The sequence below is a fragment of the Barbus barbus genome (genome assembly GCF_936440315.1).
Source record: "Barbus barbus genome assembly, chromosome: 48".
NCBI classification, from domain to species: Eukaryota; Metazoa; Chordata; class Actinopteri; order Cypriniformes; family Cyprinidae; genus Barbus; species Barbus barbus.
The window spans coordinates 12,715,356-12,742,158 of NC_136726.1; the positions used below are offsets into that span (position 1 = coordinate 12,715,356).

At 37.4% G+C, this 26,803-nt stretch overlaps 3 protein-coding genes across 4 annotated transcripts in view; 2 read left to right on the forward strand and 1 right to left on the reverse strand.

Annotated features, from left to right (window-relative positions):
• The first annotated feature begins 2,269 nt into the window (after positions 1–2,269).
• Positions 2,270–7,242, forward strand: LOC306866434 (carboxypeptidase A1-like). Its single transcript, XM_079411649.1, has 11 exons — positions 2,270–2,389; positions 2,539–2,617; positions 2,734–2,868; positions 3,032–3,130; positions 3,322–3,423; positions 5,833–5,931; positions 6,023–6,133; positions 6,234–6,324; positions 6,409–6,608; positions 6,689–6,773; positions 6,881–7,242. Exons 1-11 carry the CDS (start codon positions 2,325–2,327, stop codon positions 7,066–7,068), a joined length of 1,254 nt encoding a protein of 417 aa, XP_079267775.1. The 5' UTR covers positions 2,270–2,324; the 3' UTR covers positions 7,069–7,242.
• Positions 7,243–8,458: 1,216 nt separating this feature from the next.
• Positions 8,459–16,371, reverse strand: LOC306866770 (centrosomal protein of 41 kDa-like). Of its 2 annotated transcripts, none has more exons than XM_079412112.1 (11): positions 16,274–16,371; positions 15,711–15,774; positions 15,569–15,616; positions 14,780–14,841; positions 14,249–14,315; positions 13,161–13,311; positions 12,753–12,916; positions 12,593–12,660; positions 11,929–12,043; positions 11,507–11,722; positions 8,459–9,594 (listed from the first exon to the last, which is right to left on the reverse strand). In XM_079412112.1, exons 1-11 carry the CDS (start codon positions 16,304–16,306, stop codon positions 9,464–9,466), a joined length of 1,119 nt encoding a protein of 372 aa, XP_079268238.1. In that variant the 5' UTR covers positions 16,307–16,371; the 3' UTR covers positions 8,459–9,463. The 2 variants fall into 2 exon arrangements, with proteins under 2 accessions (XP_079268238.1, XP_079268239.1); XM_079412113.1 differs by having other exon boundaries at positions 8,491–9,594; positions 11,519–11,722; positions 16,274–16,363.
• A 107-nt stretch (positions 16,372–16,478) lies between these two features.
• The window catches only part of LOC306866328 (POC1 centriolar protein homolog B-like), a 40,774-nt gene continuing 30,449 nt past the window's right edge, over positions 16,479–26,803 (forward strand). The window contains exons 1-10 of the mRNA XM_079411443.1: positions 16,479–16,834; positions 17,598–17,682; positions 17,755–17,926; positions 18,009–18,188; positions 18,271–18,378; positions 18,459–18,574; positions 18,676–18,809; positions 19,785–19,853; positions 19,936–20,088; positions 20,281–20,358. Coding sequence (XP_079267569.1) covers positions 16,820–16,834; positions 17,598–17,682; positions 17,755–17,926; positions 18,009–18,188; positions 18,271–18,378; positions 18,459–18,574; positions 18,676–18,809; positions 19,785–19,853; positions 19,936–20,088; positions 20,281–20,358 — 1,110 coding nt within the window. The 5' untranslated portion in view covers positions 16,479–16,819. The remainder of the gene's footprint in view (positions 16,835–17,597; positions 17,683–17,754; positions 17,927–18,008; positions 18,189–18,270; positions 18,379–18,458; positions 18,575–18,675; positions 18,810–19,784; positions 19,854–19,935; positions 20,089–20,280; positions 20,359–26,803) is intronic.

Below are 26,803 nucleotides of genomic sequence, written 5' to 3' on the forward strand. Positions count from 1 at the left end.
TACAAGATATATCATTTTGATATAGACCATTTATCAGTTATTGGCCATATTATTAAAATAATTACCAGCGCATCAATTTTATCAAATTTTATTATTGTTTTTGAAGTGAAAGCGCTCCAAACATCCTCACCAGTACAAAAAGGGCATTTACTGTGGGGAAAAAAATTATTTGATCCCCTGCTGATTTTGTACATTTGCCCACTGTCAAAGAAATGATCAGCCTATAATTTAGGTTTATTTGATCAGTGAAAGACAGAATAACAACAACAACAAAAATCCAGAAAAACGCATTTTAAAAAAATTATAAATTGATTTGAATTTTAATGAGTTAAATAAGTATTTGATCCCCTATCAATCAGCAAGATTTCTGGCTCCCAGGTGTCTTTTATACAGGTACGGGCTGAGATTAGGAGCATTCTCTCCACAGAAGCAATCAATCAATCAGATTCCAAACTCTCCACCATGTCCAAGACCAAAGAGCTGTCCAAGGATATCAGGGACAAAATTATAGACCTACACAAGGCTGGAATGGGCTACAAGACCATCGCCAAGCAGCTTGGTGAGAAGGTGACAACAGTTGATGTGATTATTCGCAGATGGAAGAAACACAAAATAACTGTCAGTCCTCCTCGGTCTGGGGCTCCATGCAAGAGCTCACCTCGTGGAGTTTCAATGATCATGAGAACGGTGAGGAATCCGCCTAGAACTACACGGGAGGATCTTGTCAATTATCTCAAGGCAGCTGGGACCATAGTAACCAAGAAAACAATTGGTAACACACTACGCCAGGGATCCTCAAATCTGGCCCACTCCTGCAGAGTTTAGCTGTAACCCTAATCAAACACACCTGAGCATGTTAATCAGAGTCTTCAAGATCATTAGAAAATCACAGGTAGGCGAGTTTGATCAGGGTTGAGCTAAACTCTGCAGCAGATTGGCCCTCCAGGGAAATATTTGAGGAACCCTGCACTACGCCGTGAAGGACTGAAATCCTGTAGCGCCCGCAAGGTCCCCCTGCTCAAGAAAGCAAATGTACAGGCCCGTCTGAAGTTTACCTATGAACCCTATGAATCAGAGGAGAACTTTTTTGGAATGTGTTTTTCTGGATTTTTTTGTTGTTATTCTGTCTCTTACTGTTCAAATAAACCTACCATTAAAATTATAGACTGATCATTTCTTTGCCAGTGGGCAAACGTACAAAATCAGCAGGGGATCAAATAATCCACCCCCCACCCCCCACTGTATATTGCATGTTTAACGCTATACATTTAAAGGTAAAAATCTAGTACTACAGTATAATCGTAAAAAGAGCATTGAGCTGTTACTGCTCTTTACATTCCTCCAAAAGCCTGAAATGTTTATTTTCAACAGGAGCCCGATCAGTTAAGTCTTCTGATTTATGAATATGTCGCTACAGCAAAAGTATGTGAAGTATTTAACTACTGTACAAGCATAAGAGGCTGTTAATGAGTAATACATCATTTCACATGCGAAGGGGGTGGTTTTTGCACACCCACAAAAAAAAAGCTAAAATATTTGACCGTTTTTGGTCAAATAAATAAATAAATAAATAATAATAGTAAAAAAAAAAAGAAATTAAAAAAAGATGTAAGATTCTAAGAAATCAACTATAACATTGTATGTTCAAATTCAGGGAAAACTGATTTAAAAAAATTAATTTCAAAACCTTACTGACATATATTGTTGCTCTTAATGATTCAGCTCATTCAGTTTTTGTTAAATAAAAAAAAGTTACAGCAAATATATAATAATAATCCAGCCATAATGTAACTCCATGGCAGCTATAAATTCATAAGTGCTTCTACTGGAAATTATGGCATACTGTGCAAACATAAGTGATTTGTGAATAATATTAAACTCATTCTGACTGGCGCTTACAAAATGATCAAGTCACTCGTAATTTCTACAAAAACTTACATCAGCAATGTTCGTAAATCATCAAAAAAAAAAACATTAGTACGTTTGCATAAAAGACAAGATAAAAAATGTGAGCTATAGTGACTGTGGACTGAATTTCCAGTTTAGCTCCTCATTTGACAGGGAATTACGATATGAGGACTTGAAATACTGTAGGTCCAGCAACTCGTTTTCTTCTCAATAAACCTTGAGTGGCTATATTAAGTAACAGGCAAGAGAACAGATGCAATGTTCTCATCCCTTAAATTCCATCATCAGTTTTTATAAGGTTATGAGAACCAAAGCAGCAGGCTTGTCTCACCCATGACCTGTTAGCTCAGTCATAATCACCATGTTAAATATAAAGGTGCTAGCTAACTGTGACAAACTCTACTTCAAGCAGCAAGATGAGGGGGTTACTGGTTCTAACCGCTCTTTTTGTGGCCGTGTTTGGCAAAGTGACTTTTGAGGGGTGAGTTCACAAACCTTATGTCTCTATATCTCATACTTTCTGCTTTCAAATTCTCACATTCACATACACGTGTTGGAATAGTTACTTATGTCCTATGACATACTGACAGCTGACAAAAAAACTATCAATAAGTATTAATGTCTCTACAGAGACCAGGTTCTTCGGATCACTGCAAAAGATGCAGAGCAGATCGCTCTCCTGAAGGAACTCCCTGATGAGATACTCGGGGTAAAGCCCATTGATCATGTTTCAGATCATCAGTGTTTCAGATTTGTTGGGATTATATTATATATACTTCATATTATAATATATAATATAAAATATATATTTTGCTCTGTGTTCAGCTGGACTACTGGATGCCGCCCTCTCGTGCATCCCTGCCTGTGGATGTTCATGTCCCGTTTCACAGCCTGCAGGCAGTCAGGGCGTTCCTGGCATACAATCAGATTCAGTATCACGTCATGATTGAGAATGTCCAGGTCTATATCAAAACTGTGTTTGGGGGGGGGGGGGATGACAATTAAAATTGTGTTAAACATTTAATCATATTTAGTTGCATATAAATCTAAATAAGTATTTATCAGGAATAATTACAAAATGTTAAGTTGAAAATATTTATTTGATGGCTTTCTGTACCATAAGGATCTGCTGGATGATGAGGAACGTGAGATGGTGAAATATCGTTCCTTTCCAAAAAGTACAGATGACTTTGTCTACACCACCTACCATGATCTGAACTCTGTGAGTGGTGCAACTTTAATTCAATATTAGTACAAGACATTGAACTTTCAACATCAGCCTTATAAAATAAACTATGCTGAATTGTGCTTTAAAAATTGTTTGCATCAAATGTGTTTCTGACTAGAGTTTAGTGTGTTTATAAACTTACACAGCCATTCTCAATCATTTGATATTCACCATGTTTCTCTCAGATTAACTCTTTCATGGACATGCTTGTGGCAGAGAACAGTAATCTGGTCAGCAAAATTGAGATTGGTAAGAGCTACGAGGGCCGCTCCTTGGACATCCTGAAGGTAGGTCACGACTCATGAACAATAACAGTCTCATGGTTTCCTTTAAGCATGTTTACTTTACTATTAGGATACTATTTTTATTTTTGGCCATTAATTATACTTCAGTGTTAGTGGAAATTAATTATTAAATACCAATTTGCATACTAATTTTCATACTGCAGGTGCATCTCAATAAATTAGAATGTCGTGGAAAAGTTCATTTATTTCAGTAATTCAACTCAAATTGTGAAATCGTGTATTAAATAAATTCAGTGCACACAGACTGAAGTAGTGTAAGTCTTTGGTTCTTTTAATTGTGATGATTTAGGCTCACATTTAACAAAACCCACCAATTCAAATCAAATCTCAACAAATTAGAATACTTCATAAGACCAGTAAAAAAAATATTCTTAGTGACTTGTTGGCCTTCTGGAAAGTATGCTCATTTACTGCATGTACTCAATACTTGGTAGGGGCTCCTTTTGCTTTAATTACTGCCTCAATTTGGCATGGCATGGAGGTGATCAGTTTGTGGCACTGCTGAGGTGGTATGGAAGCCCAGGTTGCTTTGATAGCAGCATTCAGGTCATCTGCATTGTTGGGTCTGGTGTCTCTCATCTTCCTCTTGACAATTCTCTATGGGGTTCAGGTCAGGCGAGTTTGCTGGCCAATCAAGCACAGTAACACCATGGTCATTGAACCAGCTTTTGGTACCTTTGGCAGTGTGGGCAGGTGCCAAGTCCTGCTGGAAAATGAAATCAGCATCTCCATAAAGCTTGTCCGCAGAAGGAAGCATAAAGTTCTCTAAAATTTCCTGGTAGATGGCTGCGTTGACTGTGGACTTCAGAAAACACAGTGGACCAACACCAGCAGATGACATGGCAGCCCAAATCATCACTGACTGTGGAAACTTCACACTGAACTTCAAGCAACATGGATTCTGTGCCTCCCCACTCTTCCTCCAGACTCTGGGACCTTGACCTCCAAATGAAATGCAAAATTTACTTTCATCTGAAAAGAGGACTTTGGACCACTGAGCAACAGTCCAGTTCTTTTTCTCCGTAGCCCAGGTAAGACGCTTCTGACGTTGTCTCTGGTTCAGAAGTGGCTTGGTAGCCCTTTTCCTGAAGGCGTCTGAGCGTGGTGACTCTTGATGCACTGACTCCAGCTTCAGTCCACTCCTTGTGAAGCTCTCCCAAGTGTTTGAATCAGCTTTGCTTGACAGTATTCTCAAGCTTGCAGTCATCCCTGTTGCTTGTGCTTTCCTACCCAAATTCTTCCTTCCAGTCAACTTTGCATGTAATATGCTTTGATACAGCACTCTGTAAACAGCCACACCATTCAGTAATGACCCTCTGTGAATTACCCTCTTTGTGGAGGGCGTCAGTGTTCATCTTCTGCATCATTGCCAAGTCAGCCGTCTTCTCCATTATTGTGGTTTCAAAGAACAAGAGATACCCGAAATTTATACTGTAGGGATGGTCATTTATTGAAACTCAAATGTAAATATTCTAATATTTTGAGATACTGATTTTTGACTTTCATGAGCTGTAAGCTCTAATCATCAAAATTAAAACAATAAAACTTTTGAAATGTTTTACTTTACATGCAATGAATCTAAAATATATGAAAGTTTAACTTTTTGAAATAACTTACAAGAAAAAATGAACTTTTTCACAACATTCTAATTTATTAAGATGCACCTGTATAATACATAATATGCCATATTAGTGTGTCCCAAATCATAGTATGCTGATAATTGTATATCAAAAATAGCTTCATTAGCAAATTTTGCGTACAAGCTACTATTGCGATTATGCCACAATTCTAATAAATTAAAAAGATAGTTCACCCAAAAATGAGAATTACCCCATGATTTATTCACCCCCAAGCCATCCTAAATGTCCTGACTCTTCCAAGCTTTATAATGGCATTGAATGGCAGTTGAATTTGAAGTCCAATAAATTGCATCCATCCATCATAAAAGGTTCTCCACATGGCTCCGGGGGTGAATAAAGGCCTTTGGAAGCGAATCGATGCATTTGTATATTAAAAATATCCATATTTAAAACTTTATAAACCATAATCTCTAGCTTCCGCTAACTGCCGTACACAAGTTCATGACAGACTGGCGTTTCAGCGAATGACATAGGATCTAAGCGAATGCGGTGAAGAACGCGAAAGTGATAAATGCGAAAGCGCAGAGGAGAGAGCAAAACAAAACACCAGACACAAATTAGAAGTACAAATAGAGGATTTGTAAAGAATATAAGCCAAAAGGAGACTGGTTTTCCTTTGCTTTAAACAAAACTTGGTTCTCGCGAGACTAGCTTAGGCTATTATGCAATTTATGCAATTTGCATGCAATTTAAAGGTCAGGATAAATTAATATTTCCATTGGTTCAATATGACTAATATCCTGTCATTCAGTTCAGTACTGGAGCGAACCGTCCAGGTATCTGGATCGACACTGGCATCCACTCCCGAGAATGGATTACACCGGCCAGCGCAATCTGGTCTGCCAAAAAGGTCAACTGAAATTATAAGACACTATCTACTCAATCTACTACCACAAAACTACTGGTCAACAACTTTCCCACTTGTGTTTTATATTGCCTAGATCGTGACCGATTACGGACGTGACCCCATCCTCACCGACATCCTTAACAACTATGATATCTTCTTGGAGATCATCGCCAATCCTGATGGTTTTGCATACACCCACAGCAAAGTGAGTCTGATGCTTGGAACATACATTGAAAGCTAATCACAATTTTAACACAATTTGCCCTCTTTCTTGTGTAATCCAATTGTTTGGTTGGTTGGTTAAGGACCGCATGTGGCGTAAAACCAGAAAGCCAAATCCTGGCTCCAGCTGTGTTGGCGTTGACCCCAACAGGAACTGGGAAGTTGGCTTTGGAGGTGAGATGCTTTGTTTGGGATATTGAGGTTCTGATTGTATTTATACAGTGCAACCCAATGATATGTAATCTTTTTCATCTTCAGGGACTGGTTCCAGCAGCAACCCATGCTCTCAGACTTACCATGGTCCCAGCATTCATTCTGAGTCTGAGGTCAAGGCCATTGTGGACTTTGTGAAATCTCACGGCAATCTCAAAGCCTTTTTGTCCATCCACAGCTATTCCCAGATGCTTCTCTATCCATACGGATACACAAGAACTTCTGCAAAGGACCAGGCTGAACTGGTATGCATGTGGAAACATGTTGATCTGGATACAGTTAACATGATCTGTTCAGAAATAATAATTCTTTATTGTCTCTTCAGCATGAACTCGCCAGAAAGGCCGTTTCTGAACTCCAGTCTTTACATAACACTGCCTACACATATGGCAGCGTCATTACTACCATCTGTAAGTACATTTAGAATTAACCTGAAGCTCTAATTTTGTCAATATTACAGTGTGTATCAGAATGACTATTATTTATGATAATCTCATTACTATCTCTCTGCTCTCAGACCAAGCTGATGGAATCACTATTGACTGGACCTATGAACAGGGCATCAAGTACTCCTACACCTTTGAGCTGAGAGACACTGGCCGCTATGGTTTCCTCTTGCCAGCCAATCAGATCATCCCCACTGCTGAGGAGACCTGGCTGGCCCTGATGGCCATCATGGAGCACACCAAAAATAATCCATATTAAACATGTAACAATGCTTCTGAGCCAAACTTCATAAAAGAGTGTTAATAAAAGAGTCGGATAATTTACAGTGAACGGGTCAATATGGCAATAAAGGGTTATATGACTGTCAGATTGTAGATTATCCAGTTCATTACATTGCCTCTCGACTAATAAATGAATAGGCCTACACTGACATGAAACATTGATTTGAGTTAAAAGTTTTTTTTATAATCTTTCCTGTATTTTATCTTAAAGCTTCTGCTAAAAATATTTTCATACAATGTGCAAAACATAAGCAGTGTTGGGGAAAGTTACTTTTAAAAGTAATGCATTACAATATTGCGTTACTCCCTAAAAAAGTAACTAATTACGTTACTTAGTTACGTTTTATGGAAAGTAATGCGTTACGTTACTTTTGCGTTACTTTTAAAATATGAGCAGGGCTTGTTTTTAATACAAGAAAGTTGTAATCATAGCAAATGTAAAAGCCCTTTCACACCAAAAAGTGTAATGAATAGACCTCAGGCTGAAGGAAGGGTAATTTCACGTCTGTGCAGTAGAACGCAGAAGAAGGTTCAACACTCTTCAGCAATAAAAAAACAACGAAGTACAATTGTTAGTTTATCTAAAGTAATTTTTGCTGCTTAGTATGGCTGAACTGGATCATATTCTGATGCATATTCTTTTTGCATCATATTCCGAGTTTGCATTTCACTGTTTTAATTAATTTTGATGAATACTAAATCAGTTTTTTGCGAGTGGGATGAATTAATGCACATTCACATTTAGTCTAGAACTACAGTAACAGAATGACAGCGCACTGTCAGTCAATAAATGGGAAAAAAGTAACTGGCGTTACTTTTTTGAAAAAGTAACTCAGATATTTTCTTGTAAATTAAAAAGTAATGCGTTACTTTACTAGTTACTTGGAAAAAAGTAATATTATTACGTAACTCGCGTTACTTGTAATGCGTTACCCCCAACACTGAACATAAGGCTTAGCAACGACGAACACAACATTAAAATAATATTATATTAGAGTCCTTGGAGGCTCTTTTTACTTCAGTGGCAAGATGGATATAAAATATGGCTTAGCAACAATACGGTACTGAAACGGTACAGTTATATTAATCTTGAAGTCCTCTGGGGCCATTTTCTCCACAACTGAGAAAGTAGCGAAATAAAAGTAATGGTTAATTTCAAAAAGTTATGACCAGTTTTGAAGAAAACAATTATTAGATGACTAACTAACGTTTAGTCAGCTGAATAATTGGTATGTTGTTAAACATCCGTACAATCAATTGAATGTACTCGTATCCCCGGCTTCCTGTCAAAAATTATATATGTCGCTCTGTACATACACGAGAAATAGGCTATTCTTACAATATCATGTAGGTATCACTTGGATCTACAATATAAAATTGACTTTATTCAGTCTTCAATACAAATGAAACAAACCAGGTAGATTTTATTGAATAGATTAAATTAAATTACTTATTTGGTCAATAAAACAAAGTCTACATAGAACAGAGATAACTGATTTCAGTCAATAAGCACATAAACACAGAGAACTAAGGCCAAACAAAGCACCTTCTACCACTTCATATACACATTCCATATACAATGACTGCAATAAATGCACTTTAAGTTCCTTCATCAGGCTCTGCAACAGACAAAGCAAAGTTTCGCACAGAAACATAATCTTCATTAATGCCTGCAATAACATCTACAATTCATAACATTCAAATCACTGTTCAGTAGATGCTGATTATGAAGGAAAATTCTCCACTGGCTCGGAGAGCATCGACTATTAAAATAAAGGCACCGAACAAACAGAGAAGCTCTGGCTTTAAGGCAGGATCTATAATATTTATAAAGCACTGCGGCATACATGCTGTACCTACTGAGCAAGTAAACCTACAGCATGCTCAATGAACAAATCATGTCATAGCACAGTTAAAGCAATTAAAAAAAAGTCCTTCCACTAAGACCTGCTTACTTACATAGAAGAACCTACATATGCATTAAAAGGGATGAGATGTTAAACCCTAGACATCTTGTACCATCATTATAGTATAAACGGCCAATGATGCCAAAAAATTGACAGTGGCAAATTAGAAACAGATTTAGATATTAAACATGTAGTTGGATTTGGAGTCTGCAGTGCAAAGATATGTGAATAAACTGAAATAATAATAAAACAGAGCCATTTGCGTGTACCACCAAAACCAAGAAATGTTCAGCTTCTCCCAGTGTAGTTCTGAGAATGTGCATGTGGCATAATAATAGTGAACTTAAAAAAAAATTATAAAAACAGATTAGAGTGTCCATGTTCACAGGAATGCTGCAAAAGTAAAATATAAAGGCTTTATTTGCATTAGAGTGAAGATGACAATGATGAAGGTGAAACTGACGGTTATTTCCAAGGTCGACTACTCCATGAACGAGCACTTTCTGATCCTGCTATGGATGAGCCCTGTCGACTGCTCCGAACTGTAGACGCTTTGGAGCGAGCGCTGCTAGTAGACATTCTGCTGCTGAGACAACCTAAAACGGGGAAAAAATAATGATCACAATAGTAAACAGTAAAAAAATAAAAAATAAAAGCACATTATTAAAAACTGAGCATTTATAATATTTGATAATCATGGCAGCAAATAAGCATATTAGAATGATTTCCAAAGGACCATGTGGCCCTAAAGACTGGAGTAATGGCTGCTGAAAATTCAGCTTAGCTATCACAGAAATAAATTACCTTTTAGAATGGATTCAAATAGAAAACTGTTCTTTTAAACTACAATAATTTTTCACAATATTACTGTCACATACAGTGGTATGAAAAAGTTGTTGTCCCCCTTCCGGATTTTAAAAATTTTTTTTGCATGTTTGTCACACTTTAATGATTCAGATAATCAAACAAATTTAATTATTAATCAAAGATAACAAGTAAACACAACATGCAGTTTTTAAATGAAGGATTTTTTTTATGAAGGGAAAACAAAATCCAAACCCACATGGCCCTGTGTGAAAAAGTGTTTGCGATGGCCCTGGAAAAGGTTATAAAGCCATTTCTAAAGCCTTGGGACTCTAGCGAACCACAGTGAGAGCCATTATCCACAAATGGCAAAAACATGGAACAGTGGTGAACTTTCCCAGGAGTGGTCGGCCGACCAAAATTAACCCAAGAGCGCAGCGACGACTCATCCAAGAGGTCACAAAAGACCCCACAACAACATCTAAAGAACTGCAGGCCTCGCTTGCCTCAGTTAAAGTCAGTGTTCATGACTCCACCATAAGAAAGAAACTGGGCAAAAATGGCCTGCATGGCAGAGTTCCACGACGAAAACCGCTGCTGAGCAAAAAGAACATAAAGGCTCGTCTCAGTTTGGCCAGAAAACATCTTGATGATCCCCAAGACTTTTTGGAAAATACTCTGTGGACTGACGAGACAAAAGTTGAACTTTTTGGAAGGTGTGTGTCCCATTACATCTGGCGTGAAAGTAACACAGCATTTCAGAAAAAGAACATCATATCAACAGTAAAATATGGTGGCGGTAGTGTGATGGTCTGGGGCTGTTTTGCTGCTTCAGGACCTGGAAGACTTGCTGTGATAAATGGAACCATGAATTCAGCTGTCTACCAAAAAAATCCTGAAGGACAATGTCTGGCCATCTGTTCGTGACCTCAAGCTGAAGCGAACTTGGGTTCTGCAGCAGGACAATGATCCAAAACACACCAGCAAATCCACCTCTGAATGGCTGAAGAAAAACAAAATGAAGACTTTGGAGTGGCCTAGTCAAAGTCCTGATCTGAATCCTATTGAGATGCTGTGGCATGACCTTAAAGAAGCGGTTCATGTTCGAAAACCCTCCAATGTGGCTGAATTACAAGAATTCTGCCACGATGAGTGGGCCAAAATTCCTCCACAGCGCTGTAACAGACTCATTGCAAGTTATCGCAAACGCTTTATTGCAGTTGTTGCTGCTAAGGGTGGCCCAACCAGTTATTAGGTTTAGGGGGCAAGCACTTTTTCACACAGGGCCATGTGGGTTTGGATTTTGTTTTCCCTTCATAATAAAAAACTTCATTCAAAAACTGCATGTTGTCTTTACTTGTGTTATCTTTGATTAATATTTAAATTTGTTTGATGATCTGAAACATTAAAGTGTGACAAACATGCAAAAAAATAAAAAATCAGGAAGGGGGCCAACACTTTTTCACACCACTGTATATGCAGCCCTTATGAGCATAAGATATAACATATATTACATACATAGTATGTAAGTGTGGCTCAAAGAATGAAATGAAACATGTTCCTTTTAAACAAATAATTTTCCAAGAAATCATACTGAGATGGCTGTGATTGCATTTAGATATTTTGTTGCCATCTACTGGTAAATTGCTTGTAATGCAGTGAAAATGGTTTGTTGGTTTGATCAGATTTGAAATGATGACTCACTGCTGGGCTCACTGGGTATGTAGACTTCCTCTATGTAATGCTGGATTTTGCAGAGGTCTTCTGAGGTGAACCGCCACTTTTTTTCTGCTGGCTGTGACGTCTGCTGTGGAACCGATCGCTTACGACCTCCAGGTCCCGAGGGTGACGGCAGACAGGAGATGGGAATGGAGCCAGTTGTCATTCCCTCAGGGAACTTCTGAGCAACCACTTTTAAACCTTTTTGAGAAAGGAAAAGAGAAGCTAATGACATCATGGAATCTCATACTGACAAGATGAACCCACATGCATGTATTAGAGGTCCCTGAGCCTTCAATGATCAATTTATAAATATATTAAACTGAAAAGGAACTTCTTATTTTCCCTTCACCGATTTTTTTTCACGATGGACTTCTGTTTGCTACTGGTCTCTTGTCTGAACTCACCCCCTGACAACATGAAGAGATTCTCGAAGCCTCTCTCGCACATGGTGGTGGCGGCTTGACTTGCTATCCTCTCATCCTCATCATACAAAATTATGATCTTTCCTGATGCATTTTTCTGCATAGTTGTAAAAGATTTTAACACTAGCAATGGGCATGAGTACAAAAGAAATTTACATGAATCATTAAAACACAATAACAGTGTGACTTAATTTTTTTTTTTTCAACATTTGATTTTTACCATTTCAAGAGACTGTTCCAATATCTATTAATGAAAACACAATAAATATTTGATTTATTCATTGTTCATGTATGAAATAAATTATTCATTTATTTCTTCACATATATTATTCAATATTTTTTTCATACAATGATCATATATAAATATCTATATGCATATAAGTTATTAAAATATGATCATTCATAATACCTATAAGAGATTTCATACATGCACAGCATAAGTTTCCATTAAAAATGATAAAAGTTTGAGTTCTAATGAATGAATGAATGAATAAATACAAATTATAAAAGCTAAAACTAAAAAGAAAGTGCATTTCATAAGTTCAATAAATAAATAATTATATAATTAAAAATATAATATTTATAATTTGCAATAATATGCAATAGAGAACATTTTCATTTTCACATTTCAGGAATAAAAGGATACATAATAGAGAACTTCTTTTGTGTATGGGTTCATTGTCCTTGATAAGGTCGCAATGGGGTAACTATATGCTGTAAGCAAACATCAGATACAATTATTAATATTAATGATTTTAATGTCTTTTATTCTTTGAGCAAAAAACTGTTTCAGGTAAGTTTCCTACCACTGATAATATGGCACTGGTCATACTGTTCTCTGTCCCGCACATCCAACAACAGATATGGGCAGTCAGAGTAGGGGCACTCTGTGATGTTAGACACTGGAGAGTTTTGGATGCTCTTCTGTCCGTTCTTGTCCAGATCCATTTCTCCCACACCACTGATGACACTATGAATGAGCCCAGAGATTCTCAGCGACACAGAGTGAGGACAGTCAGGGCCCCTAAACAAGCTCAATGGAGCTTGAGGCCATGAGAAAGCAGCCCAGCCAATCAGAGCTCTTGTGAGCACACAATAGAGGAAATGTTGGAGGGGGCATCAGTTAGATGCATAAAATTATATTCTGATGTGGCTGGTTGAATTAAAGAGATAGCTTTATGTGCTTGTTACAAACACAAAGGTGATTCGGCTACCTTTGGAGTGTAGATCTAGGAGAAAATGCAGTGTCGCCGGATTCATCATTGTTGATACTCTGTATGGGAAGAAGCGTCGGCTGGGGGGAGCCATTTGTCTGATCAGAGAGACGGTCGAGGCCCGGTGATGCAGAGAATATTGATACATCATCTGAAATCATATACAAAAAATGAAAACAACCACAAATGATTGTCAAGGAGTTTCTATGCATTTGCTAAAGTATGGAGCCCCTAAGGCAGTGGTCGGCAACAGGCGGCTCCGTCAGCCAGATAATTTTGATAGCGGCTGGTTCTGAAATAGATCTGTCATGACAGCAACAGTTACTCACAATCAGAGTATGTGAGTGGAGCGGTGTGATTTTGAATGGAGCGAGGAGTGGATTTTTTAAAAGTCGGAGCGTCGTGGTTTTCATTCGCTCCAAGAGCGCTCCATCACGAGTACAATTCATGCCACCGACCTGTGATATAACTGCATATTTAGCAAGAATTCACATGCTAAACATATTTAGCTAGCTATAGAAGAAAAGGATCACTCAAATCAGAAAGAATGTGAAGGCTATGATGACTGCAGTGGACATGAGCAGGAAGTTATATTTCTCAAGGAATTTATTTGTTCCTTCTGAATATTTTCAGCTGACAGCTGACTTTTTTCTCAGAATTGCGTGATATGAACTCGCAATTGCGAGTTAAAAAGTCATAATTCTGAGATAGACTATAAGCTCGCAATTCTGAGAACATATCAGTCTTTTTTCTAAGGCAACATGGTGATGGAAAAAAAAGCACTATACATTTTCCACCCATCTCGCAATGTTTTTGCATTTCCCAGATAAATTTTTAGTTCAGTTGCAAACTTTTAAACATTTGTGTTCCCCTGATGACATTTATTTGCTCACAAAACTTTAGCTTTCTCTCACAAAAGTATTTCGTTACACCAAGAAACTTTGTGATCACTTGACAAATTATTGCTTTCTCCTAAACTTTTAGATTGTTCACAAAATAATATAATAATAATAATGATGTCAGCAAAAAGTACTACTAAAAAAAATAAAAAAAAATAGGAGTAACATAAAAGAGAAATGAAACTCTACCTTCTAATCCCAACATTTCATCTTTAATGTTGTCATTCTGATCTGACACTGAAGTAACTTGGATTACCTGGAAAAAATAAATTAAAAAAAGCATATATTCAGGAGTATATTAAAATGCACCACTGTTCAAACGTTTGTGGTCAAAGATTTGTTTTGTAAAATAAATTAAAACTTTTATTCAGCAATGACACAGTAAAGGCATTTATATTGTTACAACAAAATCTTTCAAATGAATGAAATTAAACTTTTCTACAAAAATATTAAGCAGCACAACTCTTTTCAGCATTGATAATAAGAAGAAATGTTTGTTGAGCAGCAAATGAGCATATTTTAATGATTTCTGAAGGATTATGTGACAAATGGCTGCTGAAAATTCATCTTTGCCATGACATAAACAAATTACATAAAAAATTATAGTTAAAAAAGAAGACAGTCATTTTAAATTGTAGTAATATTTCACAAAAATACGGTTTTTACTATATTACAACTGAAAGTAAACATTTTGCTCTATGTAATTTATTATTCACATACCAGCTGTGCAAATGTAGTCACTTTCAGTCTTTTAAAAAGCTCGTCCTTCCTATATCTGTAGTCTGAAAAAAAAAAAAAGACATAAACATGCATTTCAAATTATACAGAGCTGTTGTAAAGAATTTAGCAACAATTTTACCTGGATCCTGAGTGTTACCATTTCTCTGTTCATCTTCATTTAAAGACAAATCATTTAAATTCACTCCCAATATATCAAACTCCATTGTAATACCAGTTAAACTTGATTTTAACACGCCAATTGCTGCTACAAACTGAGGCGAGCTCTGCCGACATCTCTTTATATCTTTGGCAAGAACTCCATAGTCCAACCTCACCACCAAACCCACTGTGCCAAGTGACACCGCTGGATGAGGTTATGTATCTCAGTTTCACTACAGACAGTCTCAACAGAGGAATTACTGTAATATACAGTACAATTACCATCCTCTGCTCACGTAGCCAAAAGAAGGAAGGATTGCTTATCCTTGAGAAATCACAAGGAACCTGTAACAAGATGACTAATGTGGACAAAGGAGACTTTCTCTCTTTATCAAGTAAGTAAATATCAGCAGGACAAGCTTATCTGGAAACAGAATAGCTGAAACAAGTCATTAAGTGCCTGTTCACACAAGACGCATTTTGTAATTACTTTTATTTAAAAGTAAATACACCATTGCGATGTGTTAGTAAGAATCACCCTTTACTTCTAAGTAAATGCACCATGACATTTTTATGTATCAAATATATTTCTCCACTATAATATGTATAATTATTTCATGTATAACTTACTTTTCCTTGCCTCCTCTAGTCTCTCCATGTACTTTGTCAGGCTGGAACCTAAACAATTAACTGGGTTAATCTTCATTTATTTTATCATATAAGCAAGGGATATTAAAATTTTTTTTATGATTTCACAAAAAAAGTGAATAACCTGTATCAAGTCGTGTTTTTACATGTTGATATTTTTGATTCTGAGGAATCCTCTTCTTTAAATACTGGGGGGAAAGAAGCATCCATTTCAAGAAAACAGTTTACAGATAAATGCATTATATAAATATCATAATTATTATAAAAATGAGTGGTAAATGAAATAATGAGTGTTTTGTCTCTTTTGTTTTGGGGATCAGTGTAACCGGTGGTTATCTCATCATCTGAGAACATGTTGTCCATGAAACAAACACTGAGTGTAACAGAGCATCAGTGTTCATGAAATCCACTGTAAGATCTAATGACATCCATTAGATTAGTCAGAAGGTTAATTTATTGATAAACATTGTTACAAATGAATACAACACGAAAGCATCAGCAGTAAACTGGTGTTGATGGACACACAGACAGGTATGTATGTGATGGCAACGGAGGAGGAGCAACACCGGTGTCACATTCCCTTTAAACCGCTGCTTCCATGTCAAACATTCATGAACTAGATTTTAAAATATTACAAACATAACATGTTGTTCAAAATGCACTTTGCATAAAAATAAACCCACTGACCTCAGAGTCGCCAATGCCCCGCTTCACCGACATCTTCAAGCAGCTGAGCTTCGGCGGCTAACGTTAGCTTCCAAAATCAAAACTCAAAGCACCGCCTCTTTGAGCGACGCCTTCACGGATTGGTCCGTTGACTTGAGGATCCAATCAACGACCGCGTTCTTTTTATCTTAATGTTGAGTTCTATGAGTTTACCGTTTGGGTTGTTGCTAAGCAACGGCGATATTTCCAATGCTGTTTTATTCTATGGTTACAACTCTGCAGTGACAGAGAGCCGTTGGCCATTTTTATTTATTACAAGCTTTTGCAGATCGATATATATATAGGGGTGTATACTTGTAAATATTTAGACACAAACTGGATTTTTGGTTAATTTCTCGCCATTCTGTTCAACTATCCGCGCTGACTCGATGATTCAGGGCGTGATTTGTTTGGTCTGGGGGGTAAAACGCGGCTTGTTTGACCGATGAACGAGTTTCACTTATTTACTTCTAAATCCAAGACCAAACTGTACCAAATTCAGAAACTTTTTTGACTTTTACCGGAATAATGGCGTCTGTAATGGTAAGAAGACTTATCAGAAACATTTTAAAATGCGGATATGGGCATTTTAGTTTGTTAATGCTTTAATTAGCTCTGTGCAAACTGTGCTGGAAAGTTTCCTGTTTATGTTTGGATACATTTATTGGTTATATTTATTCGAATTCGAAATTGACCTCGAGTAATTGACCAAAAACTATACAGTTAATTAACAAAACTGCTATCACTAACAAAAACGTACTATGAAACTAGCGTAGTTTTAGACATGGTACTACCATCATGGTGTGTTTTGGACATGTGCCATGGTATTACCATGATAAAAAAAAATATATATATATATATATATATATATATATATGTACCATTGTATTACATCATTATGAGATGGGGTCCAAAAGGCTGGTTCCAGACTGGATTTATAAAAAACTTTTCTTATTTATAAAAATCTATCTATCTATCTATCTATCTATCTATCTATCTATCTATCTATCTATCTATCTATCTATCTATCTATCTATCTATCTATCTATCTATCTATCTATCTATCTATCTATCTATCTATCTATCTGTGTGTGTGTGTGTGTGATATAACATGTTTTAATGTTATAGGAAATGTATATTGTAATTATTATTATTTTTTATTCACTCACATTATGTGAAAATATAATTTGCACTGAAACAAAACTTGTATATAAACAAAAAAGTCAATAGAAGTGACATTCTAATTCTGTCAGACTTTTGGACTTAATTTTTTACACCTTATTCTACTATGATGTCTTTTTTTCAGGAGGATCCTACGCTTGAGAGACATTTTAAAGGTCACAAAGATGTTGTTTCCTGTGCCGACTTCAGCCCTAATAATAAACAGCTTGGTATGTCATATTTGTCTTATTTTTTCCCATCTGAGAACATCCCAGTTTATACACTTGCAATTTCTCTTGCAGCTACTGGATCCTGTGACAAGAACCTTATGATCTGGAACCTCACTCCTAAAGCCAGAGCTTTCAGGTTTGTGGGTCACACAGATATCATAACAGGTGTCCATTTTTCTCCAAGTGGTTCCTTGGTGGCATCTTCATCCAGAGATCAAACAGTTCGACTGTGGACGCCCAGCATGTGAGTGAGAACAGATGCCCACTTTTGAGTTTCAGTGTATTATTTGTATCTTAATGCATTACACTATATATGCTTGTTACAGAAAGGGCGAGTCGACTGTGTTCAAAGCCCACACAGCGAGCGTTCGAAGCGTTCAGTTCTCCAGCGATGGCCAAAGGCTGGTCACGGCTTCAGATGACAAGTCTGTGAAAGTATGGGGTGTCGAACGGAAGAAATTCCTCTACTCTCTCAACCGGCACACCAACTGGGTGCGCTGTGCGAGGTATGAGACTATGCGTGTAACCTTTCTGGTTTGTCACATATAGTGGGATTTCTCTCACTGTCACTTGGTCTGTCCCTGTCAGGTTTTCACCAGATGGTCGTCTTATTGCTTCCTGTGGTGATGACGGGACGGTTCGCCTCTGGGATACATCCTCACGTCAGTGCATCAACATTTTCACAGACTACGGAGGGTGAGAATTGAGCACTTTTTTTTCCCTGAATCTTTGTTTTTTGAGTTCAAGTTAACTGATATTTCAAATTGTCTGTGTAGGTCAGCAACATTTGTGGACTTCAATTCCAGTGGCACGTGCATTGCATCATCAGGAGCAGACAACACATTAAAAATCTGGGATATTCCTACAAACAAGTTAATACAACATTACAGAGGTAGTAGAAAAGAGTTTTTCACATCATACATGGTTAATTATTTTTAATAGAGTCAATGACTAGTCTTGTTTTCAAGCATTTAACTTGCATTTGTCTTGCAGTTCATAGTACAGGGGTCAACTGCTTTGCCTTTCATCCATCCGGAAACTATCTCATAAGTGGTTCAAGTGACAGTACAATGAAGATCTTGGACCTCCTGGAGGGGAGGCTTATTTACACCCTTCACGGCCACAAGGTGTCTCTCTCTTGCTAATAGTGAAGAATTTGAATCCTAACTGGAAAAATGAGGAATTCATCAAAAAAAAAAGACAATTGTCACCAGCCTCATGTCATTTAAAAATTTCTGCTTTTTCAGTAGAACACGAAGGAGAATTTAAAAAAATATATATAGGTACACCGTTCTTGCCAAACAGTTAACATTACGATTTTGTTTCCAATTTTTTCAATGAATTTTATTTATTTTATTTCACATCTAATTTTGGTATTAAGAATTCAAAAATAAATATTCACTTTTTAAAATTCATTCCTAAATTATTCTCTTTTTATTTTTAATAAATGCTATATAATTTGACAGGTAATATTTGATCTGTTATGTTTCATTTTGTCTGTGGTAAAGCTAAAGACATTTTTCCATAAATTATAATTTTTTTATTTATTTTTGTACAGTTTTGGAGCATTACGGTCATGATCATAAACTGTCATTGTATGGCAAGAGTTGCGTAAAAATTTTTTTTTAAATTGTAAATATTAGTTAGCTACATTACTTACCATTAACTAAAAAAGCAAAATACTTCTAAAGCATTTATTATTCTTAATAATTTAAGTTAATATTAAAATTCAACATTCACTGATACATTAGTCAAAAGTTGTATCTGTGAATGGTATTTAGTGAACCTGAGCTGACATGAACTAATAATGAACAGTTGTATTTTTATTAACTGACATTACCAAAGATGAATAAATACTGTTACAAATGTATGTTTACAGTACTTTAGTCGATGCAGTAACTAACATTAACTAAATGGATGTTATTGTAAAGTGTTTCTGAAAAAATAACAGCAGACAATTTTTTTACAATGATATGAGCATGTTTTCATTTCTGGTAAACAATTCCTTCATTTTTATTTGTATTTTGTGTTATAGACCTGCATTAAACATCCCACCCTTACAGGAAAAGCCCTAAAATGTATTTTTCCCCCCCTGCTCTCAGGGTCCAGTGCAGGTTGTGGCATTTTCTCGAGACGGAGGTCTGTTTGTGTCAGGAGGTGCTGATTCTCAGGTAATCGTTACCTAATGATTGTTTTACCATCCAATCACTATCAGGCTGATGTCACTCATGCTTGTGATGGTCTGGGTTTCAGGTTCTGATGTGGAAGACCAACTTCGATTCGCTGAATTACAGAGATCTGTTGAGCAGGCACAGCAAACGAGTCACTCCAGATCCCCTTCCACACCTGATGGACATTTACCCTCGATCACCTCACCGACACAGTGCTCAGAATGGCACAGTAGAGGTCAGTGGCCACAGTTGCACTGCTACTACAATACCCATGTGTTTCACAAACAGTACTGATTTCAGTCGGTACAGCGTCAATGCAAAAGATCAGTCCAGTACTTTTCAGTCCTTGTGTTAGGTCTGTGACGTGTACACTACATTCATGTTTGTATTAATCACTTGTTTGACGTCAATACTCTCATTTCCTTAGATTAATCCCATTGTTGCTGATACTCAGTCTGGTGACCCTCAGGTGGTTGAAGTGGGACGTGTTCTTTTCTCCACAGCGGTAAGATCTCAACTCTGACAGGAACTGATTAATGTAATCAGAACCAAGTTTCAGTCCAAGCACTAGGGGAGATATAGGCCAGTGAATGATGAGCCCTCACTGAACAGTGTGCTGTCACTGCAGCCACTGACACTCAGTACTTCCACTCAGACATATCAGTATTTTTCAGTATTTGTAACATTATTATGGTTTTGTCTACTCTATCCACTTCTGTTCTCTGGCAAATGTCATTCATTTTCTAATACAGTGGGGTTTAAAAATCGGAGACCACATTGAAAATCTGGCATGCTGCCATGAAAGGAAAAGGAAGACAAAATCTTTAGAAAAGATTAAATTTGTTAATTTTCCACTTTATGGTTTTCACTCATTCTTATTCTGATATATAATTTGTAATGAAAAATAAAGGTATATTGAATGTAATTATGAAATTGCTGTCAGTATTAATTATTTTCCCTCAAATTGCTATTTTGATGCTATAATAATGAAATATATTTATATTAAATATAATTATTAACGTAATTTTTATGTTAAACTTCTGATACTATAATTTGTTTAAAAAAATCTATATTTATATTAAATATAATTCATGTTACAGTTTTTACTCAAATTGCTGTTCTGATACTATAACGCATGATTAAATTATCTATATTTTTATTAAATATAATGTAGTTTCAAATTTAATTGTAATATAATAATTTATAACTATTAATATACATATACACAACAGACTGTGTGCCTCGCGTGTTTACAGGAAGTCTCTTTTCTCTGGCCCTTTCTCTCCCCCTTTCTCTCTTTTTTTTTTTTTTTGAGCGCACTGATTCTGGCTGTGTAGAGTAGCTCGAGCGTGAAAGCAAAAACACACTGAGCACACACGTGCCTAAAGCTGGGCTCTGATGTGACCTCACTTTGCTGCTGGAGCCATAGACTAATAATAGATTCCTCCACAATGTGACTTCAGCTCTCTCTCCCTCTTCCATTTGTCCCTTTTGTCTGCACACACTGTACTGCATAGAGAAAACGATAGTCCGGCTTGGATGCCTGCACACTCATTGACTAGTCGATTAGTTCTTCCACTAGACTCACTGGATATGTGTTGACTAGTTGTTGATCATGTCACTCCAGTTGCACTTGTTCTGTGCTAAGTCCCAGCTTTTTGCAAATCGCATCTGGATTTGATTCTGATTCACAAGCTTCAAATTCAGTTCCAATTTAAATTAAATTTGATCAGATTCTGTATAATTGGGTGTATTTCAGTTGTTATGATGAGATATGTCTTGCCAAAAACAAAAAAGGTTGCTGAAGCTGCATGGCACATGGTGAGTCATTCATAAGGTAAACATTAACTCACTGACTGTGACCAGTTCAATAGTAAAAATTAGCCATAGTGCACACGTTCACTCTTTCCATTCACACTTGAACGTTGGCTCAGTCCAGTCCAGGATGCCCTTCCGAATCCGACCTGTCAAGGCACATTTACAGGGAAACCCTGTCATTATCTGGCCCTGAGCATCCCTCAGTCCCTTAGGGCAGAGTTTCCTCATTCTGCTTCCCTGCCTTTCGTGCGTGGGAGCAGAGATGGGAGGAAGTGGACGGCAAAGAGAAGTATGACCCGTGGCGCCTTTTTGTGTGACGCTTCCTGCCATCACTTCCTCTTGACTGACTCTCTCTGGATTCCTTTTGGTTTGAGTGTGTGTGTGTGCAGTGATGCAGTCTTCAATTGGTGGAACTCTTCACCATATTCGTCCTTGTTGACTCCCTGATGCATTACGTCTGCCATGCATAGGCAACATGAGAAATTCCAGAGGCATCTGAATAGCAACGAAAGGACCACGACCCAAATGATCTGAGAGCACTCAAGTCACTGACAAGTATTAACTCCTAGGTCTGGTGGATAGTTGCCTCAATTGTTTTGTATCCCACTCCCACCACTTTTCAACAGTTCATGCAAACATTCTACTATTAATAAAAGCTGTAAAAAATAAATAAAATGCATAATATAGAATATTTTTATATTTTTTTAATAAAAACACGTAATATCAATATATTTATACCTTTTCTCACTTGTATCGACACATTTGTTTCTTTGAACATTTGTTCAGTGCAAAAGAGATTGAGTTAGTTGCAATTCAATTATACAAATTTATCACATTATATTGCATCTTGTATCACATGGTAAGGTAATTGTTGATACTGGATGTATAAGATATTCAAAATATTAGAAATATTTTTTCTACAGTACACCATCGTAATTGTAATCATTAGTAAAAAAAATTGCTAAATTAGATTACTGCTACTAATACTACTATAATAATAGTAATAGAGTTTTGTTTTATATATTATTTTAATTAAGTACAATACAGAATTAATATTTTTTTTATTATGAATAATTGTAAATTTTATGACATACCACAATATCAGTATTTAAAATAATTCTTCAGGTGCTAAAACAAAAGTACAGTCATTTGCACTCTATATATGGTAAAATTGAATTATTCTTGAAGCTCCACAAGGATGAATTATCACATTTTTTGTACAATGTAAATAGGTACCACTTTATATTATAGTTATACCATGTATCATATACAAAATATGAGTTGTTTGGTACAACGTATTCATTTTGTATTGCAAAACATTTAGATATATTTACAGAAATTATAGAAGATGTAATTGCATACAGGTATTTTTAAAATAAAAGTACAATGTAAAACATGCATGTAAACGATAATTGCATTTTATCAAATTATTAATTTAAATTTTAGTACATACAGGTACATCTCAATGCATGGCTGGGCCTCCTTTTGCATGAATTACTGCATCAATTTGGCGTGACATGGAGGCAATCAGCCTGTGGCACTGCTCAGGTGTAATGGAAGCCCAGGTTGCTTTGATAGCGGCCTTCGGGTCATCTGCATAGCTGGGTCTGGTGTCTCTCATCTTCCTCTTGACAATACCCCATAGATTCTCTATGGAGTTCAGGTCAGGCGAGTTTGCTGGCCAATCAAGCACAGTAACACCATGGTCATTGAACCAGCTTTTGGTACCTTTGGCAGTGTGGGCAGGTGCCAAGTCCTGCTGGAAAATGAAATCAGCATCTCCATAAAGCTTGTCCGCAGAAGGAAGCATGATGTGCTCTAAAATTTCCTGGTAGATGGCTGCGTTGACTGTGGACTTCAGAAAACACAGTGGACCAACACCAGCAGATGACATGGCGGCCCAAATCATCACTGACTGTGGAAACTTCACACTGGACTTCAAGCAACATGGATTCTGTGCCTCTCCACTCTTCCTCCAGATTCTGGGACCTTGATTTCCAAATGAAATGCAAAATTTACTTTCATCTGAAAAGAGGACTTTGGACCACTGAGCAACAGTCCAGTTCTTTTTCTCCACAGCCCAGTTAAGACGATTCTGACGTTGTCTCTGGTTCAGAAGTGGCTTGGTAGCCCTTTTCCTGAAGACGTCTGAGTGTGGTAACTATTGATGCACTGACTCCAGCTTCAGTTCACTCCTTGTGAAGCTCTCCCAAGTGTTTGAATCAGCTTTGCTTGACAGTATTCTCAAGCTTGCAGTCATCTCTGTTGCTTGTGCACATTTTCCTACCCAATTTCTTCCTTCCAGTCAACTTTTAATTTAATATGCTTTGATACAGCACTCTGTAAACAGCCACACCTTTCAGTAATGACCCTCTGTGAATTACCCTCTTTGTGGAGGGCGTCAATGTTCGTCTTCTGGATCATTGCCAAGTCAGCCGTCTTCTCCATTATTGTGGTTTCAAAGAACAAGAGATACGCAGTATTTATACTGTAGGGATGGTCATTAATTGAAACTTAAATGTAAATATTCTAATATTTTGAGATACTGATTTTTGACTTTCATAAGCTGTAAGCTCTAATCATCAAAATTAAAACAAACAAAAAAAACTTTTGAAATGTTTTACTTTACATGTAATGAATCTAAAATATATGAAAGTTTTACTTTTTGAAATAAGTTACAAGAAAAAAATAACCTTTTCATGATATTCACAGTTTTTAAGATGTTCCTGTAGTAGTTAAAAATAACATAATATTTTGGGTCCTATAAACAAAGTGTGTGGAAAGTGTTTATATATATATGTGTGTGTGTGTGTGTAAATATATATAATATATACATTTGAATTTTTGCCAATTTAAATGAAAATAAATTAACTGGTGAACTTTTTATTTAATATTCTATAGATCAGGGGTCGCAAGTAAGTTTGGCATCGGGCCAAAAAGAAATTTCGCCACTAGATGGCGGGCCAGAACATAGTCAAAGGATAATTTAAGGAATTAATTGATGAAAAATGCAACTAGAATTTCCTGTGACAGACTGTTACAGTGTCTTTTGTAACTGGTAGTGAGCTGTTACTCTGTGTTAAATCCTGTAGGAGGACAGTCATAAACAAAAAGCCACATTTGTGTGGCGGTGTCCGGCAGAGTATATGAGCGGAGTGGAGCGTCAACAATTTCCCCTTCGCGCTTCGAGCATTTAATAATCACTCCGCTTCAGGTTCACCATTTCCCACTCCGCACTCACTGATATCAGAAACACCGCTCCGCGTTTAAAGTATTTCAGTATGTTTGAAATCACAGTTCTGTTCATCACGTATATTAAAAAATAAAATAAAATAACAGGAGAGTTTCAAAGGGAGAGTTTCAAAGTGACTTATTGGAACACTAGTGTGCAAACTTTTTTCCTACCATGTCCACATGACTAATAACATGGTTATCAGCATTATAATAGCTGCTTTATGCAGTTATATTACGGGTCGTTGGCATGAATTGTACTTGTGATGGTGGTGGAGCGCTCTTGGAGCTAGTGAAAACCACGACGCTCCGACTTTTAAAAAATCCGCTCCTCTGTCCATTCAAAATCACACCGCTCCGCACTCCGTTCACATACTCTGATTGTGAGTAACTGTTACTGTCATGACAGATTTATTTGCTGTCAAAATAATCTGGCTGCGGGCGCGGGCCAGATATAATTGCTGACAGGCCAGTTTTGGCCCGTGGGCCGCCTATTGCCAACCACTGCTATAGATGATTAAATTATACATGCAACTCAGTGTGTGTATGTTTGTTTGAGGGTCTGTAAATGTGTGCGCACCACCTGGTATTACATTTCTGAAGGTTGCTTGTAGAGGTGACAGGCAGGAAGCAGGCAAAGAGCCTCTTCCTGTGTTGTGAAGAGCAGGAGATTGGGTGGCCGCGAGGTGTGGATACCAGCTTGAAGTCCTGCCACCGGCTCTGGTGACAAGACGTGACATGACGGAAGTAAATCGCTAAAGATAGAATGGCCCAGAGGAAGGTTCACTTTCCACCGGGAGAGCTTTGAGAAAGATAGCCTTACACGGAGAGAGAGTGACTTGCCATCCTCAAGCAAGAAAACAAGAGCCGTCAGCAGGAAGCGCTCACTGATTTGAATCGCATTGCATTGGGAGACATCCGATGCATTGTTTGTGCGTTTTTGAGCTGTTTACTCTACCTATACGGTGAAACATACATCACACCTTGTCATTGCTGAAATGTAGGTGGTAAAGTGTGGAAATATGTGTTATGGTTATTTAATCGCAGTCGTGTTATCGCAAATTTCCTGTTGTTATGTGGGCGGCATGAGCACTGGCGTTATTGCACCTTTTCTGGATTCTCCTGAAAGAGCAGATAATAGAAAAGGTCAATGCAAAAATCTCATCCGGCTCATAATCCCCAGCACTGACCCAGGGACCTCAGATAGGGACTCCGGCAGACAAACAGGCGCGCTCGCACATCAAAGACACAGGAACCCGGGCAGGTTCATCACTTATTCAGTGTAGGGCGCACCCAGAACTCAGTGTGTCCGCCTTAATATTTCATCTGGTTTCTCGCCCATTGTGTCCGTCTGCCTCTCTTCCTTTCTTTTTTTTCTCCATTAAATGTTGTTTTTCGGCCATCCCTTTCATCTCATTCATTCATCTGTTTTATCTGCAAGTTCCACCAAAGGCTATTGACCCCTGTTCTAGAATAGAGCTGTTCCATCCTTTGAGTCACACTGGCACTTTAACTTAATGGCTGATCTCACTTCCTCCATTAAAGCAGATGGTTCCTAAACAGTCCAGACCTCATCTTAAGTACCTGTCAAAAAGGAGCACTGTCACATTAAGTGTAGAGTTGAAAGGACCTTATCTGAATCTGGCTTAGAATCTGTTTTTTCTCTCTCGCTCTCTCTCTGAGCTCCCTCTCTCTCTCTCTCTCTCTCTCTCTCTCTCTGAGCTCTCTCTCTCTCTCTCTCTCTCTCTCTCTCTCTCTCTCTGAGCTCTCTCTCTCTCTCTCTCTCTCTCTCTCTCTCTCTGAGCTCTCTCTCTCTCTCTCTCTCTCTCTCTGAGCTCTCTCAAGGGTGTATGGTGGCCCAGAGGGACATAGCTTAAAATACGCTGACAGTCCGTTGACAT